This window comes from Xenopus laevis, chromosome 1L, assembly GCF_017654675.1.
Source record: "Xenopus laevis strain J_2021 chromosome 1L, Xenopus_laevis_v10.1, whole genome shotgun sequence".
In the NCBI taxonomy this organism is placed as follows: domain Eukaryota; kingdom Metazoa; phylum Chordata; class Amphibia; order Anura; family Pipidae; genus Xenopus; species Xenopus laevis.
Genome location: NC_054371.1, coordinates 201,187,118 through 201,206,215, shown reverse-complemented (window position 1 = coordinate 201,206,215; position 19,098 = coordinate 201,187,118). Strand labels below are relative to the sequence as shown.

At 38.9% G+C, this 19,098-nt stretch overlaps 2 protein-coding genes across 5 annotated transcripts in view; one reads left to right on the top strand and one right to left on the bottom strand.

Moving 5' to 3' along the window:
• iqgap2.L (IQ motif containing GTPase activating protein 2 L homeolog) overlaps positions 1-19,098 on the bottom strand; it is a 174,560-nt gene that overhangs the window by 38,027 nt on the left and 117,435 nt on the right. For all 3 annotated transcript variants that reach the window (XM_018265345.2, XM_018265360.2, XM_041568925.1), the window contains 4 exons: positions 18,735-18,898; positions 17,871-18,031; positions 15,927-16,051; positions 12,936-13,099 (listed from right to left, as the gene is read on the bottom strand). In XM_018265345.2, coding sequence (XP_018120834.1) covers positions 12,936-13,099; positions 15,927-16,051; positions 17,871-18,031; positions 18,735-18,898 — 614 coding nt within the window. The remainder of the gene's footprint in view (positions 1-12,935; positions 13,100-15,926; positions 16,052-17,870; positions 18,032-18,734; positions 18,899-19,098) is intronic.
• Positions 3,840-9,380, top strand: f2rl2.L (coagulation factor II (thrombin) receptor-like 2 L homeolog). 2 transcript variants are annotated; one of them, NM_001086070.1, is given in 3 exon segments: positions 4,139-4,303; positions 6,374-8,492; positions 8,822-9,375. In NM_001086070.1, coding segments are annotated over 2 exon segments (1,170 nt in total). In that variant the 5' UTR covers positions 4,139-4,248; the 3' UTR covers positions 7,489-8,492; positions 8,822-9,375.

Genomic DNA, 19,098 nt, shown 5'->3' with positions numbered 1-19,098 from the left:
TTGGCACAGTTTTTACCACTGAGTGCTGCTGTATTGGATCTATTGGAACTTTCATATTACCTTATTGTCATGTCTCCATTTTCCCTAATACAACTCCTCACCCTACTATTGGCGCACGGTTGAGGGCTGTGGCTTCTATTTGCACCCTAACCCGAGAAATCTCTGGAGAGATAAAGTTCTGCCCAGAATGTTTGTATTACACGTACTAACTGAAGCAAAGGCCTGCTAAATATAGGGCACATTTAACTATTATGTGGTTATTTACTAAACCTCAATTTTTTCTGGTCGGCTTTTTGGGCCAAAAACTCAAAAAAAACCTTGAATTTTTATAAATTTATTATACCCTGAAGTATTTATACTCTGCTGCAAAAAGCCAGAGTCCGAAAACCAGCATCTCAAACCGTTCGAGGTCATGTAAAAGTCAAAGGCAGATGTCCCCATCCCAATTTGAAGATATCATGGTCTGTGTTGAGTTTAGCCAAATAATCCGAAAAATTTGGGGTTTTCAGGGAGATAATCGCCTGGTGACAAATCTCCTCTTCTTCAGGGCGGCTAATCTCCCCGAACTGCCTTCCCGCCAGCTAGAATGTAAATCGCCGGTGGGATGGCACTCTGAGCGCTTCGTTTTCCAAAGTTGCCTCACGAGGAAAATTCGGGCAACTTCGAAAATAGAGCAATTTGGGAGTAAAGTTAAAAAAAATCGTAGATTTCGAGTTTTTGCTCGAAAGTTAGAATCTTTGGAGTTATTTTATTGCTAAATAAGGTAAAATCGTGGTTGGGAGTTTGGCCAAGCTTTGTTTAATAAAAAAATCTAAAGAGATTAATTTGGATTTTAGTAAATAACCCCTTCGTTTTCTAAAGTTGCCAGAAGTTGCCTCACGAGGAAACATCGGAAAATGAATAGCATCGATTTGCATTTTAGCCGGCGTCGAAGGCAGAAAAGGCAGTACGGGGAGTATGAGTCGTCCCCGAAGAAAAGGAGATTTGTTGCCGGGCGACTAATCTCCCCGAATCTGCCTGTGTGCCCTGACCCTTACTGTTGTCAGAATTTTAAATACATAAAAATGAAATGTATTGTGGAAGTGTAAGACTTATCTGGAAAGTCATATTATGGGAGCTGAAAAAAATGTCTCGCAGCCTCACTAGTTAGACAGGGAGGGGCTGTTCTTGGAAGTTTTCCAGGCCCCATGTCTAAGTAGGACAAAGGGCACAATTACACACCCCGAGGTGCTTTTTACAGTGTTAAATGTGCAGTTGGGAAATTACTGTCTCATGCGCACCTTTTTTTTATTGCACGTAGCTCCATATTTACTGGCCCTATCTTTATCTGCCTCTATTCATAGTAAAAAACTTTAAAAACATTATCCTTAAATTCCTCATTCACAGCATCGCTGTATTTGCGGCACTGTATAGCCGATTGTGACCTCAACAACTTAATGCCGAGCCCCTTGCCTAATAGGCCCCAGCCCCTTCTGGCTTCTTGTAATACTAGCTGACAACACTCACAGAGCTATGGCAGATATACAGGAGCTCATGGCCCATCATACAAGGACAGTAACTTCATTGCAGCTTTGGGGACTGAAGAAAATAAATATACATTTACTAACATTTTTGTCATTGACAAATTCATACAAAAAATTAAGTTATAGGGGTCAATTAATAAAAACCAATCAATCCAGAAAGCAGATGCCCTAATAGTATAGGTCCAACACTCACAAGCATTTCTGTATAAATGAAAGTGATTTACACGTTGTTCACCCTGGTTGTGCAACTTGGAAGCTTTAGCTAAAAATCACTGACTAAAGCTGCAATTGCACTGCTTCCAATAGTAGCTACTTCTGCCCTTTACTGGAAAGATATCAGCCCGCGAGCCCAAACATGCATCTGTCAATCACTCACGTCAGGTATGTAATGCAATACAGTCATTCCTATATGTTGTTATGGGCAATTTTGGAAAATTTACAGTCTCCCTAATTGTACAATATTACGCAAATATGCATGTTGCAGTAGAATGCAGCAAAATGGTGGAAATACCCACATATTCTGCAAGCCAGAGCCTGTTTCCCTTTCCATGTTTCTTAATTTACTGTACGCTGCATAGACACCCATTCTATTTCCTATACAACATGTGTGTAAAGCACAGGGGTGAGAACAAGTTCATTGTGCATTATGTGTATTGCGAAAAAGAGTTCTGCGAGCCCACAGTTTCTTGTATACGGTGCTACCCTAATTTATAATATCACTTATTAATTATGATCAGAGACTGGAGGGACAGGTATGGGATCTGTTATCCGGAAACCAGTTATCCAGAATGTTCCAAATTACAAGAAGGCCGTCTCCCATAAACAATATTATAATCAAATAATCCAATTTTTTTTTTAAATTATTCCTTTTCCTCTGTAATAATAAAACATTACTTCATCCAAACTAAGATACAGGTATGGGCCCTGTTATCCAGAATACTCATGTTTTTCGGATAATGGATCTTTTTGTAATTTGGATCTTCATACTTTAAGTCTACTACAAAATCATTTAAACATTAAATAAACCCAATAGGCTGGTTTTGCTTCCAATAAGGATTAATTATATCTTACTTTGGACCAGGTACTGTTTCATTATTACAAAGGGAAATCATTTTTAAAAATTTGGAGTATTTGGCTAAAAAGGAGTCTATTGGAGACGGCATTTCTGTAATTTGAAGCTTACTGGATAACAGGTTTCCAGATAATGGATCTCATACATGTATAATTTATCCTTATTGGAAGCAAAACCAGCCTATTGGGTTTATTATTAACAAGATTTTATGGTAGACTTAAGGTATGAAGATCTAAATTATGGAAAGACCCATTCTCCGACAAACCCCAGGTCCAGAGCATTCTGCATAACAGGTCCCATGCCTGTACTTTTCCAGAGGCAAAATGCTAGAGACAGTGGGCTCACACACATAGCATAACACAATGTGGTCATCAAAGACTTCATGTAATGTGGATAATACCTCAAATGGAACTAAGGACGCCCTGAATATTTATTTTTACCACCAGTTCAAAATAGCAACGGTTAGCATTTATAAGGGGACACCATTATGCTGGGGCAAGGATCAGTGGGGCAAGTTAAGGAGGGGGCAAGAGGGATAACAAACATGAGCTAAAAATAAAAATTCACCAGGAAGCCTTTACTTCCCCTTTAATTAGTTCAACAATTGCATATAATCTCATGCACCATCTTGATAAATGTAAATGCTGAACACTGAAACATCCAGTCACACCAGTTTTTTGTTTATTCCTCGGAATCTTAGTGGGAATTACCTGAACAAACTATTGCACTGGTAGTACCTGAGGTTTTTCTCTCAGCCTGAGCTACTGGGATACAAAAATGTGTTCCATTCAGTTGTTTAACTCTTTAGGGCAGAGACACACTGTCAGATTCGGAAGATTAGTCACCCGGCGACAAATCTCCTCTTCTTCAGGGCAACCGATCTCCCCAAACTGCCTGTGGGAAGGCTAGAATGTAAATCGCCGGCGGGATGGCACTTGGAGTGCTTCGTTTTCCGAAGTCGTTCGAAGTTTCCTTGTGAGGCAACTTTGGAAAACATTCTAGCTGGTGGGAAGGCAGTTTGGGGAGATCGGCGCCCTGAAGAAGAGGATATTTGTCGCCCTGACCAATCTCTCCGAATCTGACCATGTGTCTCTGCCCTAAAACTCACATTACACTGGGGGTAAGATTCAGTAAGTATTCAACTGAATTTAAATATTACAAACTGTGTGAGATTTGAGTTGAATCCTGGATTTAGTGCATCCTCCTACCCACAAAATTAATTTCAGGCACAGTTTTCTTTTTTTTTTTTTTTTTTGGTTGAAACACTTATAAAAGCCTTTTCAGAGTGCTGTATTATTCATTTAGCTGTATGTTTCTGTTTGTAATCATTAAGAAATACACAGGCTTTGCATAAAAAAGTGTAATTGTCATAATTTAAGGTTAGAACCCATCAAACACTCAGGGGAAGACTCTGGGATAAGTAAGAGTTAAGGATTGTGTGTAAAAACAGATCCCTTCCGGTGGGCCTGTCTAGCCCTGTGTGTTCCTATGAGTCACGCCTCCAGCTCTGCAACATCTCACACAGCTCCAGCTGCTCCCAAACACGACATTCAGCTCCAGAGGGGCTCCAGGACGGGGCGAAGTAGCACTGCTAACACCCATACACTTGTCACTGCTTGGGAACCTTAGCTACTGAATGGAAAAAGGCTGAAGATGAGTCCATTCCTTGTCCTACTCCTTTTGTCCGGGGCTGCTCTAGGGCTCCAAGGTGAGTTATAAGGAATCCTGTCTCTATTACTCACCATAAACTGCACAGAGGCAGCAGCAGAAGTCAGATATGACAGCGAGACATAGGGGCAGATTTATTAAAATGTAAGTTTACAGCTTAAATAAAAACTCACCTACGTTTTATTCATTCCTATGGAAGCGTATTAATTGAATGGAAAGTTCTAACTTTCACCCATTGATTCTAAAAATCTACCAGGAACATAAAGAACACAGGCAAGTTTTTATTTATTAAGATCTAAACTTACATTTTGATAAATCTGCCCCTTAGTATGTGCTAGGCTTTTATTAGGGGCCAATCAAATGGTTATTAACACAATAGAAGAGGTTGAAAAGAGACACAAGCTTAACATTTTTTTTCAGTAAATTGTGCAACGTTTTTAATCACTTACTTTTATTCTTTAATTACAAAACAGAACCTTGTACTTGACCCTAACAAAGCTAACTAAGATTGTTTTGCCAACTAGGCAAAACAATCCTAATTGGTTAATTTAAAGTTTAAATGCTTTTTAGTAGACAATCTTTGGATTTATAGAAAAAAAATCAATGCCCCACATCAAGGGTCTGGCCACACAAGCAGATTTGGGGAGATTAATCTGCCTGAACCTGCTTGTATAGCAAGACCCTAACTCTCATAAAGAGCAACAGCATAGATGATACTAAAAACAAAAAGGGGTCTAGGTATAGTTTAGGCTACAGAGTTAATTTGCCCTGGGCCCAAAGGTGTAACAATTGAGAAATATTTTCAATATACACATATCAAGGAAGTCTAACCTATGTCCATCCAGCTGTTGAATGCTTCTGCTGAATCCTGCACACATTTGATGGGCATAAAGGGGGTTGTGGGGGATTCCAGTTTAACAGCTGCTGGAGGATTATGGGTAATAAACACCTGATTATATAATGCTCCAACGTCAGGTGATAACTGCGTAATGATAAAAGTGGTCGATTTGACATGAGAACATCTACCCAAAATATTCCTTCAAAATGGATTACTTTCCTTTTTATATGTTACTTTATCCATTGATCTGGTTAATGGTTACAAACCCCCAGGATGGTAAGGGTGAATATGTATTTCCAGACACAGCTGCAGAGAGAGTCAGGGGACTGGGGAGAGTGTAGACAAAGCTGTATTTCACAAGTCTAAACCAAGGAACAGAGCATAATGGTTTCTAAGAGAATACAATGCACTTGAACATGGGCTCTGGCACAGACAGAATGTGCGGAAACAACAACTCAAGGACAGGAAGGTGGGGGTCAGAAGAACTGGAAGGTATAGCTGGGGGACACTAAAGTGAAACGATACATATTTCATCTGTGTATTAAGGGAAACACTGTATTAAATATATCTGTACCAGGAAACCTTGCCTTAGGTTGGCCAATATCGTGGCCTGGAGTAGTTACGATAATGAAAGAAAACCTCCCACTGGTTGTGCTTTACTGCTGTGGAGACAACTTTGCTCATGTAACTATATTAAGGATGCACCAAATCCACTATTTTGGGATTTCGACAAATCCTTCATGAAAAGATTCTGCTGAGTACCAAACCGAATCCGGTATTCGGTTAGTGCAAGAAAGGGGTAAAGAGCAATATGTGAGCAGCAAAATGGTTAAAAATGTTTTAAATTCCTTGTTTGTGTGACTCACATAGTTAGGATTTGGCTCAGCCACGCAATGGATCTGGCCGAATCTGAATCCTGCTGAAAAAGGCCGAATCCCGGACCCTGTGCTGATTTTAAGTTTTACATTTTTTTGTGACCCCACCTATATATTATGAATAATACATTTCCCTGGATTTTACACCATTTCTTTCTGCACCCCTGAAATATGTAAAATGGGGGTTCTACTGTATGCCTTAATAAAGTCGTCATGTGTAGTTTGCTGATAAGTATAAGGCACAGTAAAGTGTTGGAGATCATAAATTGTGATCAGTCGGTGGATGGGGTAGTTTAATAAAATGCAATGAAAATTGCAGCTCAATGCAATGATTTAAAGATTCTCTAACTGTGCCCATAGGTAACATAGCTATGAAAACCTTCTCTCTCTTTTCCAGATGACGATATGCTGGAGAAAAATGAATCTGCTGTACCCAAGACATTTCGGGGAAAGAAAGATGGTGGGGACTATGAACAGCTTTCCCATAGCATTATCCACGGCCTTCCAGAGACCACTACCAACAACCATCTTCTTCTAAGAATCTCCAGCGATAACGCCTTTAAAGTTGCCAACAAAAACACCATCAAAGTCAGCAACTTGACCTTGGGGTACCTGAGTGGCAAAGTAAGCAGGGCACTGATCCCAGGCATTTATATCATTGTTGTGCTCATTGGAGTACCAGCTAATGCCATTGTGTTGTGGATGTTGTTCCATCAGGTGACGTCTGTGTGCACAACTGTGCTCTACGCCAGCTTAGCAACCTCTGACTTGCTCTATTGCCTCATGCTGCCCTTCAAGATAGTTTATCACTTAACTGGCAACAACTGGATTTTTGGAGAAACCATGTGCCGGACTATGACAATCTTCTTGTACTTTAACATGTACTGCTCTATTTTGCTCCTGATGTGCTTTAGCATCAGCCGCTATGTTGCCATTGTCCATCCATTTATATACAGGAGCTTGCCTAAAGGGACCTATACGGTGCTTCTGTGCCTGCTTGTGTGTACCATTGCACTGGTCTACATGATCCCATTTTTCATAACCAGGCAAACATATCACTTGAAAGAGCTGAATATCACAACCTGCCATGATGTGTACGACGTTTCCGGCGACGCGTTTCAGTTCTATTACTTCATATCGATGGTGGTCTTCGGATTTCTGATACCGTTTTCTGTCGTGGCTTTCTGTTACTTCTCCATCATCAGAGCCCTCACCGCTAATGAGCAAAAAAGGTTCTGGTATGTGAAAATAACCGTCCTGTTTTTCATCATATTTGCACTTTGCTTCACTCCGAGCAATTTAATCCTGCTCATCCACCAAGTGCGCTATCACCACAGTCACAATGACGACATGTATGGTATTTACCTAATGGCTCTGTGCTTAACCAGTTTAAACAGCTGTCTGGATCCATTTCTCTACTTTCTCATATACAAAAAGGTGAATGCCTCAAAAAACTATAACACTATACTGAAAATCAACACTGAGACTCAAGCAAAGCTTTTACCTTCCTAACTGCTGGACTCCCCACCGCACAGACCCGGTCCCTAGCTCTCCCACTCCACCTGCTGGCCAGAGTTGCATTGCAAAAACTAGGAGTGGTAGGAGCAAAACCAAAAAAGTTAATTTAACCTAAAAATGCATTATTGTTCATAAAAAACATCTTATGGAATAATGTAACTTTTTGTAAAACATCTTATGGAATAATGTAACTTTAAAAGTTTTGTGTGTATGTGTGTGTGTATATGTGTGTGTGTATATGTGTGTGTGTGTTTTTATTTGTGTGTTTTGTACTCAGATTACATAGAAGAGAGACATTGGTAAATTGGGACCTCACTTACTAAGAATTGGGCAAGGTTCCCACCCCCATCCCCAAAAAGGCATCATAATTATGAAAATGCTAAAAAAAATAATGTCTATGTTATTATAGGTGTTATTATAGGTGTCCTGGTGGAGAGGTATGGACTTAAGCAGCCCTCCATTTATGACTGATTCAGTAAGCTCAAAAACAACTGCTTGTGGGTGCAGAATCCAATGGGGGTCCTGTATTAATGACCACCAGGGTTCCTTTGCGACTATAGTGCTTTAAATCAAAATTAATTGACACAAAGTGCCACGCATGAAAGGCACAGCTATATTCATTCTAGTCAATTTAATCAAATAATTTGGACCCTAGCAACCATGCAATAATTTGAATATATAAATATATATATATATATATATATATATATATATATACACACATATATATATATACATACATATACATACAGTCAAGAGAGAAAGCACTCACGGCAAAAACGTCTGATTAAAGCAAATACAATGCTTTACTGCATCACAGCAATTTAGGATATATATATGTATTGATACTGACATGAATCCATAAATTCTTTATATACAAGACCAGCACTCCCTTTAGTAAAAAAATTATAATTTTTTTTATTGTTGCATAGTATCAATATCCAACATTTCGGCCATTTTTCAAGGTTGATACAAAGTATAATAAAACCAAACCTTAAATACCCATGTGCTAATATGTTGTTTGCATTTATGAGTTTGCATTATACATTAAGATTTCCTATCTGATACTACACTGTCTATTTGACCCTCCATTTCTGCACACTTGGATTCTGAATGTGACCTTGGTCGCACGGAACCACCCTGAGCAAACCGAGCCACCACGTGTACAGGCTACCTGTTATTATCAACTGTAAATGTTACTTGCTGTCATTGTTGTACCTTACTATGAAGATGTACATGATTTCTGCTCAGGAAAATGTATGTGTAGTAACGGAAACCTTCTCTTGGAAATATTGCTCGAATAAAAAATGTTGTTTTAAAAAAAAAAATACCCATGTGCTTCACAACAAGCCAATCCGTGCTCAGGTGTCCAATCTTCCATTGATTAATTGGTTCTAGGAACCTCAGGTTAGATAACATTATTGTTCATGTGAAAACATTTTTTTAAAAGGCATATCAATATGATGAGTCATACATATCCAAAATATCGTACTTTATAAATTTATAAATATCCAATAAAAGTTTTTTTGTTTAAATAAAAATGTCAAACCTTATTATCTCCACAAGGTGTCACCAGTGCGTTCTAAAAAATATTTAAACAAAAAACTTTTATTGGATATTTAATTAACCCCCCAGTCAAATTTAGAGTATATTCGAATTTAATAGAGTTTAAAAAAGAATTTGAAATTCGTCCTTTAATAAATATGCCTCTATGTGTAGTTTTTAAGTGACATCACAATATTTTTACAGTTTATTCATGGATTCTGAATATTATATTAATGTATATGAATGGTTTTTGGTTTGTTTATAAATGTGTTATGTAGCAGTGTTTGTAAACCTTTATATTTTAATTCTTTAATAAAATAAAATGGATTTTTTTAATAACATGCAACTTACTTATACTATATATATCTATCTATATCTATATCTATATCTATATCTATATATATATATATATATCTATATATATACATACACCGAATCTGCTATTTTGGGATTCTGCTGAATCGTTCATGAAAGCTTTGGCCAACTCCTGAACCAAATTTGAACCCTATGCATATGAAAATTGGGGCATGCAAGGGCTAAAGAGAACCGCCCACTGCAGACACATAAAAAAAGTTTAACTTCCTTGTTTCTATGAAGAGTAGTCATGTGATTTTTGGATTCGGTTCGACCAGGCACTTGGATTCAGCAGAATCCTGCTGAAAAAGGCCAAAATGTGTGTGTGTACACACTTTTATACTTCTATAGCAGTGGTACATTCTGCTTCCTTTAAAAAAAAACACCAAGGCATTTTTAACTTTTAAATGCGCAAAGTTTCTTTATTAAGAAATGACACTGATTTCTCCTCCCTGGCTATCTCCTATAAAAGGCAGGGAGGAGAAATCGAGCGCTGCACGATGGATCGTCGCCCTGTCGCCATTTCTGAAGAGGAGCGCAAGCAGAGAATCGGTAAGTAATTTCTTAATAAAGACTTTGCGCATTTAAAGTTAAAACTGCCTTGGTGGGGTTTTTTTTAGTTAAGTAAAAACTATTTGTTTTAAAAAAAAATTTCATGTTACTGGTCCTTTAACAGTTCAAACATGCAATAACAATATATAGCACTATACGTGTCTAGTGAATACCCAGACTCACCGATACATTGCATTGATAGTTATTTGATGGTGTACAGGAAGAAGACCCCCTTTTGCAAGTACAGCTATAACTGTATTATGAGTCTGTTCCAGCAGATGGCAGCAGAGGAAAGCAAAACAACACAACCACCCTGAGGCTTAAAGTGGCCAAAGCGAAATACTTCGTAAACATTTCTTGATTTACTATATATCCATCTGTTCAGCCAGTGCAAGTAAAGAATTTATTTGCAGCAACAGTTTTATTTTTTCTTCTATAAATGTCTAGTGAGCCACAAGAGACACTTAACTCCTGTCAGGTATAAATAAAACCAAACAAACAATTGTATTCTCAATGCAAATTAGACCCTACAGCCCTGCCTGAATTCTGGCATTGCTTCAAGGGAGACTACTTGCTGCTGCATTCACAACAATGCAACTTGCCCTGGATTCTCTTGCCATTCACTTGAAATCTGATTAATCAAATGGCAAGGTTGTGAATTTTTTATATAGTCACTGCAATACGCACAAAGTAAACTGATGCATGTTCCATAGTGTTGGGCGAAACAGACCCATTTCGCCAAAAATTCACACAACAGCAACAAATTTGGCAAATGCATTGAAGTCAATGGGCAGTTTTTTTTTGGCAACATTATTTTTGCTATCCATTAGAGTCTATGGGCGTTTTTTCTCGCTGAAACGCAGCAAAATATTTTGCTCATCCCTATCCATAACCTGATGTCCATGTTGCAAGTTCATAACTTTCAGGAAAGCCAGGGTATAGTCCTTTATTTCTATAACCCCTCTCTTCCATTTGTCTCTTTTAAAGATGGGACTGAACATAAAAACCTTTTCTTACTTGTGAGGATAAACAAGAATGTGCATGTTCATTATAAACAAGGGAACCACTTTCCATTATGCACAAATACAATTAAGCTAAATGGACCGTACGGGGCTGCAGCTGCTTGTTAGTGCTCATAATGATCATCATTAAAATCACTCAAATATTCTCACTCTGTTGTGCTGTATGCACCAGTATTATCTTTATATTGACATCATCTTGATGCCTTTTAGTTGTTTATTCATACAAACTGATATAGATTTACCTCTTGGAATCCTGTAAAACCCAGAGGATATGAGGAACATCCACTCCATGTTCTTATATTTTATTATAGAAAAATAATAAACTACCAGACACTACTTCAACCTTCTACTACCTGGCCTCCTCCCAGACTCCTGCACTGTGCATAATATTAGCACTATGTAAATAATAATAATATACATACACAAGGGCACAGCAGCTTGGCACAGCACTGAGAAATGTGCTAAGACTATGGTGCCCCATGGAGAAGCCTAAATAACTCAAGTCTGACCATTTGCTCCCGGCATCTAGTATAACAAATAACATACGACCAATCAATTTTACACATTGGCCAAAGACTGGGAGTACCTCCTACTGAGTGTGCTTTACATTATTTGATTTACTAAATAAATGATTAAAGCTATTGGCAGATTTAACCAGAACTGCCATCTCTCAGCACCTCAGGCAACACGTATAGTAGCTGGCTATGTACTCTAATAAATAAAGCACACCGTCTCCTAAGAAATGTGGTTAATGTTTGATAGTTTAACACTGTATTTTTGTAATTTAAGTTTAGTTTAACACTGTATTCATTTTTGTAAAATGAAATAGCTTGCAGAACCTATATGTTGGTGAGTAACTATATGCAATAAACAGGTCAAAGTTTGCACCAGGTCTAGTAATAGGGACCAATGAGCAGGTACTATGTACTATAGACCTAGTGCAAAATGTTCCCCTTATATTAGAGTCCTGCAGCAGGTTGGGTACCCGCGGGTTACCGGCAAAAACCTACGGTACCCTGCGGGTTGCAGGTAGAAGTTTCGGGAGCGGGTATAGATGCGGGTCGGCGGTTCACCGGGTCGCAGGTAATCTCAATAGTGAGCTTTACTCCTTTTTTTTCTGATCATGCCTACTTCTAATGATGTCACTTCTGGTTTACAATGACAGCACTTCCTGGTTTACTTCTTTTTTTTGATCACGGTTTACAATGACAGTACTTCCTGTTTTTTGATGTTCAGCAGGTCGCGGATCAGGTTTCGGATAAAGTACTTGCGGGTCAGGTAGCGGGTAAGTATGCGGGTCGATTATAACAAATTGGTTCCACGCAGGACTCTATATTACACTAGCTCTATGGAATCTGCAGAATGTGAGACAGGGCTGCTGTGTTTGGAAAGTATGCAGAGACAGAAATATTGATTTGCTTCAGTTTTGCCACTGTGCCTAAGGGCTGTGGCCCCCAAAGAATGGTTTAAGTGTCATAGGAAGTAACAGGGAGGGGGGCAATGGCATTCATTTTGCCACCATTTTTCCAGAAAGGAAAATTGGCCAACATCTCTCTCTGTGTCACTGCTCTGAGAACAGGGGCACATTAATTGTTTGCTTTCCCCAGCCTGTGTTTTGTATGCAAGTAGAGGAAAACCGGTCCGCTTTTATCTGCTTCTTGGTGTAGTCCCATAGACAGGCATGGTGTGGACCTGTGTGGAGCTACGCTGAGTGGATTTTAGTGTGGATACACAAAAGTTTTGAGCCTAAATATACTCAGTGTAGCTCCTCATTGGGGCTAAACAAAGGAGCGGGTCCACTTCAATCCACCTGAATACAAAACGCGGGCTGATATCCGGTCAGTGCACCCTGACCTAACACTGATCTACTTAACTAAAATTATGTTATTTACAAAGATGCTAAAAGCATTTTTAGATAAAATTAAATCATGTGCCACCTTTAATAGGAAACATTAAGGTCACTCCTACCTTCCACTTCTGGTCCATGGCCTGCCGGAGGACATCTTGGTAGTGGCAGGCATTTTCCTGAGAGACATCGAGAAGTTTGGCTTGGGGAGACAGAAGTGCTGCTAAGGTGCTTTCAGGATCTCCTTGGACAATTGCATCGTTAATGACACCAATTGCAATAATCCCTGAAAGGCACACAAACATATTACATTTATCTGATATAACATCAAATATCCCACAGTAAAATCATTGGGGAACACTTGACAAATTCCAAGGGATAATGGTAAATGTAAAGGCTATGGGAGGCCTGTGACTCTGAAGTCAGGGGAATATAATTCTTCATAATACAAGAGCTGCAGTTATGAAAAAAGTAATATTTAAATGCAATAAGAATCTGAGTTTCCAGTTTGTTGGTCCGCGGCCTGATTCTTACATATAGATACTTATAGATCACGGGAAATTTGTATTACAAGAATAGCAGCCCCCTAGATGTAGGCAAACTACACTTGCCAGGAGACAATTTGAGCATCTTTAAACAGGAACTATAGCGAAAATGAAAATTTAACATAAGCTTCTTCATACTGAAATAATAAACGTAAATACAATCAATTTTTACTGTGGGCTCCGGACCTTTCCAAGCAGATGTATTAGAGCTCACTCAAATAACTGATTCCAGTATAAACAAAATCTAACAAAATAACTGCCTTTTGCACAAATTCTGCATGTAGAGAGACATGATGTCTGGGGATTTTAACAGTGAGCTTTAATACATCTTCTAGACAAAATGAGCCCCCCTATAAGATATATTGGATCATTCATCTGACACCCAACTCCTGAATAGACAGAATGAGGACAAACAGATGCCGAGAGAGGAATAGTGAAGATAAACTTGATTGTTTCAGAAACAGTACAGAATTTTTTATTGATTGTATTTAGAAAGTTTTTTATTTCAGTATGATGAAGCTTATATTAAATTTTCCTTTTTGTAAAAGTTCCCCTTTAACTTCACCTTTTGGTACATGGCCAGACAGAACAGTAAGAAATGCTCCTGTTACAAATTAATGATAATAGCAGTGTAAAAGGGGGAAAAAATAATGTAAGATGCAAATATGCTAAATAAATCAGCAATTTTACATTGTATATTTCCCCTTTAAACTGCTACTACCACTCTTGTAAACTCCATCACGGTCCCCCATAATGACGCTGTAATGTTAACTGCCTGAAAATGCTAATACTGGTGGGTTCTTGGCACAAAAATGAGTCATTTGGAGGAAGCAGGAGAGGTTTCAAGGGTTGCTGCCTGAAACAGAAAGAGAAAATGCCCCATGTTCCTCCAGCTTTCAGTTAAAGGCACACAAAGCAATTCTGCAATTTTGCCATTCAAGTCAAAACAGCTCTGCCGGTAGTTGAAAAAATGACCAAATGTGGTTCCCTTTCATTGAATGTGCAGGTCAGGTCACTGTTGCTAGAAAACACTGATCAATACATCGACAACCGCCAGACGCACTAAGGCTTTAAAATGAGTGAGAAATCATTCTGGATATATTTTTGGCTGCCAAAAGGGCTACAAAACACCTGAGACTGATGTGTGTGCCACTGCTTTTACAGGAAAAAACAGTGAGATAAGAAAGTTTACCAAGGAAAAATGAAAAACATATACAGTGCTACGCAATATGTTGGCGCTATATAAATACATGTTAATAAAATAAAATATAAAGAATGGCAAGGCAAACAGAACTCCATACAGGTATGGGATCCATTATTTGGAAACCCGTTATCCAGAAAGCTACAAATTACGGAAAGGCCATTTCCCATAGACTCCATTTTATAATTTTTATATGTATTTTTATATAATCCAATTTTTGAAATAACTGATCGAAACACGCTTTTGTATCCCAGTAGCTCAGGTTGAGGAAACAACCAGTGCAATACAGGTATGGGATCCGTTATCTGGAAACCTGTTATACAGAAAGCTCTGAATAGTCTCTCATAGACTACATTCTATCCAAATAATCCATTTTAATTTCAAAAATGATTGCCTTTTTCTCTGTAATAATAAAACAGTAGCTTGTACTTGACCCAAAGAAGATATAATTAATCTTTATTGGAGGCAAAAGCAGCCAATTGGGTTTATTTAATGTTGACGTGATTTTCTAGAAGACTTTAGGTATGGAAAGATCCGTTATCCAGAAAACTCCAGGTCCTGAGCATTCTGGATAACAAGTCTCATACCTGTATTGACAATTTACCATATATATAATCCCAATACTGCTCCAAACAGCCTGTGAAGGCACCCACTGACTTTAGTGATAGCTGGCCCTGTGCCCATCCAGGGTGTATTAAAGCTCGATAATGCTCAAGTGAGATATCCACCCCATATAAAAGCCAATGGCATTTGCCATTAAAATCGCAGGCTGTCTTTTTGGGATGTTTATTTGGTATTGGTTTTTTTTCTGCTGGCAGAGAAAACATACAAGTGTCATCCGTGGGCTACATACCCGGGTCCAACATAGGACTAGTAAGGCCCCATCTAGAATATGCAGTGCTGTTTCAGTTTCCAGTACTTAAAAGGGATATTAAAGAGATTGTTCACTAACTTTTTGTATGATGTAGAGTGCAATATTGTGGGCAGTTTGCAATTGGACTTTATATTTTTTATTTGAGGTTTTCAAATTGCTTTTTCTGCAACAGTTCTCCAGTTTGGAGTTTCAGCAGCTATCTGGTTGCTAGGGTACAAATTAGCCTAGCAACCAGGCAGTGGTTTGCATGAGAAACTGGAATATAAAAAGAACCAAAATACAATCATAAGTAATATGAATTAACAATAACAATAATATTGTAACAGAGCAATAGTTTTGGGTTGCTGGGGTCAGAAGAGGACAGCAACTAAAAAAAAATAAAGACCAATCTAAAAGTTTTTTTGCCTCACCAGGCAATTGGAAAAGATTCAGAAGTTTTTTTTTACCTTCCTCTTGCAGACAAAGAGCCAGTTAAGTAAATAAATGCACTCACTTTCATTTTCCTCCTGAATGTCATCATTAACACCATCAATGCACTTCTGAATTTCAGTCCAGCCCAGATAGCTTTGACCTTGATGCAGAGCTTCTCTCCTCAATGATGCCAGTGTTCCTGTATAACTGTAAAGTGAATAAGATAATTCCATGAGATAAGATCTAAACCAGCAGTTTCTATATTTTGGGGATGCCTTCCACCGGGTGTCCCAAAGCTCTGGATGGTGGGACCTAGCCTGATGGACAGTTTATACAGATTTGGGGAGTAAAGTTTATTCACTATCTTGGATACTACTGGAATTAAAGCAGTGGAGCACTTCTGTGCGGGGGGGGGGGGAGATTTAGGGGAACAAACCAAAAATGGAGACTTGAAATTAAAAACTCTGAAAACCACTGATCTAAACTTAAAGGGACAGTGCTTAAGTACCTAAAACACATTTGTGTTGAAATTACATTCTGTATATAGTTTACATTTTTTTAAAAATCCATATTCTCCTATTTTTTTGCCATTATAAAGCACTAATTTTAGAGCTGGTCTATCTTCACTGAACTAATGGGCAGAGACACACGGTCAAATTCGTGGAGATTAGTCGCCGGCGTCAAATCTCCTCTTCTTCGGAGCGACTAATCTCCCCAAACTGCCTTCCCGCCAGCAATTTAGATTCTAGATGACACACGGATCACTTTGTTTTCTGATGTCGCCCAAAGTTGCCTCACAAGGAAATTCGAGCGACTTCAGAAAACAAATCGATCCGAGTGCTATCCCGCTCATGATTTACATTCTATTTTACGGGAAGGCAGTTTGGTGAGATTAGTTGCCCTGAAGAGGAGGAGATTTGTCGCCAGGCGACTAATCTCCCTGAATCTGACCGTGTGTCTCTGCTCCAACAACCCCTTCCATTATAAGAAGAGCAGTTTGTTCAAAGCTATCTAGCACCCTTTGAGCAAACAAAGCTCTTCCTTCTCTAAGCAGCAGCCTTCGAGCATCTTATTATTAGGGGCTTTGCAATGGACTGGTAATTAGTTTTATCAGCTCTTCTGAGTTTCTGTGGCATAGAAGTGAATCTGACTTCAGATTCTTGTTTAGCGACAGAAATCACAGATATTTCTTAATTAAAACAATTGACAAAAAGTATGCTCAGCACAAGCCCTATTCATTGAGCTCATTTTAAAGGAGAAGGAAAGCTACGGAGGCATTTTATTGCCAATAGATTAGCTGCAATAGTGCAAGCTAGAATGCTATATTTATTCTGTAGAATATTTTACCATACCTGAGTAAAAAGCTCTAGAAACTCTCTGTTTGTTTAGAATAGGAGCTGCAGTATTAATGTGGTGTGACATCACTTCCTGCCTGAGTCTCTCCCTGCTCTGGGCTCAGATTACAGCAGAGAAGGGAGGGGGGTGGAGAGGAGCAAACTGAGCATGCTCTTGCCCAGGTCAATGATGTTTAAACTGAAGGCAGGAAGTCTGATACAGAAGCCCATGTGTACACAATAGAAGGAAAGAAATGCAGTATTTCTTTTGACAGGGGACTCAGAGCAACATTACTTTGGGGGTTTACTGGTATATTTAGATGGACCTTTCTGATAAGGCTTACTTAGTTTTAACCTTTCCTTCTCCTTTAAAAAGGGGTATAAACAGTCACTTTACACACTCCATGTTGCTTATATTACTACCTTGTCTTTTCAGGTAACTTCTTATCTGTCTTTCCTCTGTTATGCCAAGTGCTACTGACAGCCCTCTGAGATTTTCCCAGCCAACATATTGTCAGTGAAAGTACCATAGACTAAAACCTATAAAGCTATATACAACTATTATATCTTGTATATCTTCTCATATGCAAATGGCCCTCAGCACAGAACTGACAGAATTTAGCATAAATATATCCCTACTCAATAGAAATGGGCAGAACTAGAAGCAGAGTAATTAGGAACAGAGTAAGCACCGTTGCATGTTGTCTTCTTCAAGATTATTGAGGCCTATAGCATGGCTGGCAAGGTGAGTTTGAATAGCGTTCAGATCATTGGTTTCCAGGGCTTGATTGACCAGCGCAACAGCAGACAACATCTCAACAGCAATGAACAGCTCCTCCTGGGTCAGATAGGACTGCAGACACATAAACATATCATATGAATACTTCAAAGCAGAAAGAGGCCATGTGAGCCTTAAAATGGACCTGTCACCCAGACACAAACATCTGTATAATAAAAAGACCTTTTCAAATTAAACATGAAATCCAATTTCTATTTTTTATTAAAGCATTCATAGCTGTTGTAAGCTCACTTAAAAATCTCAGCTGTCAATCAAATAGTGTCTGCCCCTCCTCTATGCCTTAGGCCTAGAGGTGGGGCAGACAATTACTTTCACTTTCCATTCAGCACTTCCTAGATGTCACTGTTCTCCACACATTCCCCCATTCTCTTCACCGTTAAATTGTGTAGCCAGGGCATGGGGATGGACATTGGGTCTCCCATTCTGGTGCACAAACAAGATTCTGAGATGATCACCAATCCATCCATCCATCCATCCTTCACCTATCCATTCGCCCTTCCTTCTGTCTGTCTGGCTATCTATCCACCCATCATTACTATGAAGATTTACCTATACTAGATATCCACCCATCATCTATCTATCTATCTATCTATCTATCTATCTATCTATCTATTCAATCATCTATCTATCTTGCCCATTCTACTGCCATACACAGTTCTGATTTGTTGACTGACAAAAGCATTCCCCTTAGTAAGACTATTGGTACAAATAACATTTCAAATGGAAATGGGTGCAAAGGTTCCATCAGTCTCCTTACCGCAGGGTTCTGTTTCTGCAGATGTTGCAGTTCCATATGATACAGGGTTTCAGCAAATGGATGAACTGTAGGCATCTGTGCCTCGGGCAGCTGGAGGGCTGCAAGGGTTTGGGAGGAATCACCGCTAAGAAGTGCCGCATTGATTTTTCCCACGGCTTCTAGCACTGAATAACAGCATAAATAAAATCACAAGATTAGCGGGTCATTTTGTAAATGGCAGAGTGAGACATACTTACCCTGCAAGTGAAAACTACCTGCCATTGAGATGGTGGTACTGGTAATTACAAATGATTATTTATTAATTTCAGGTGGGCAACTTATGCATCACTATTTTAATGGGCCTTAACTCACAACATTTGCGCAT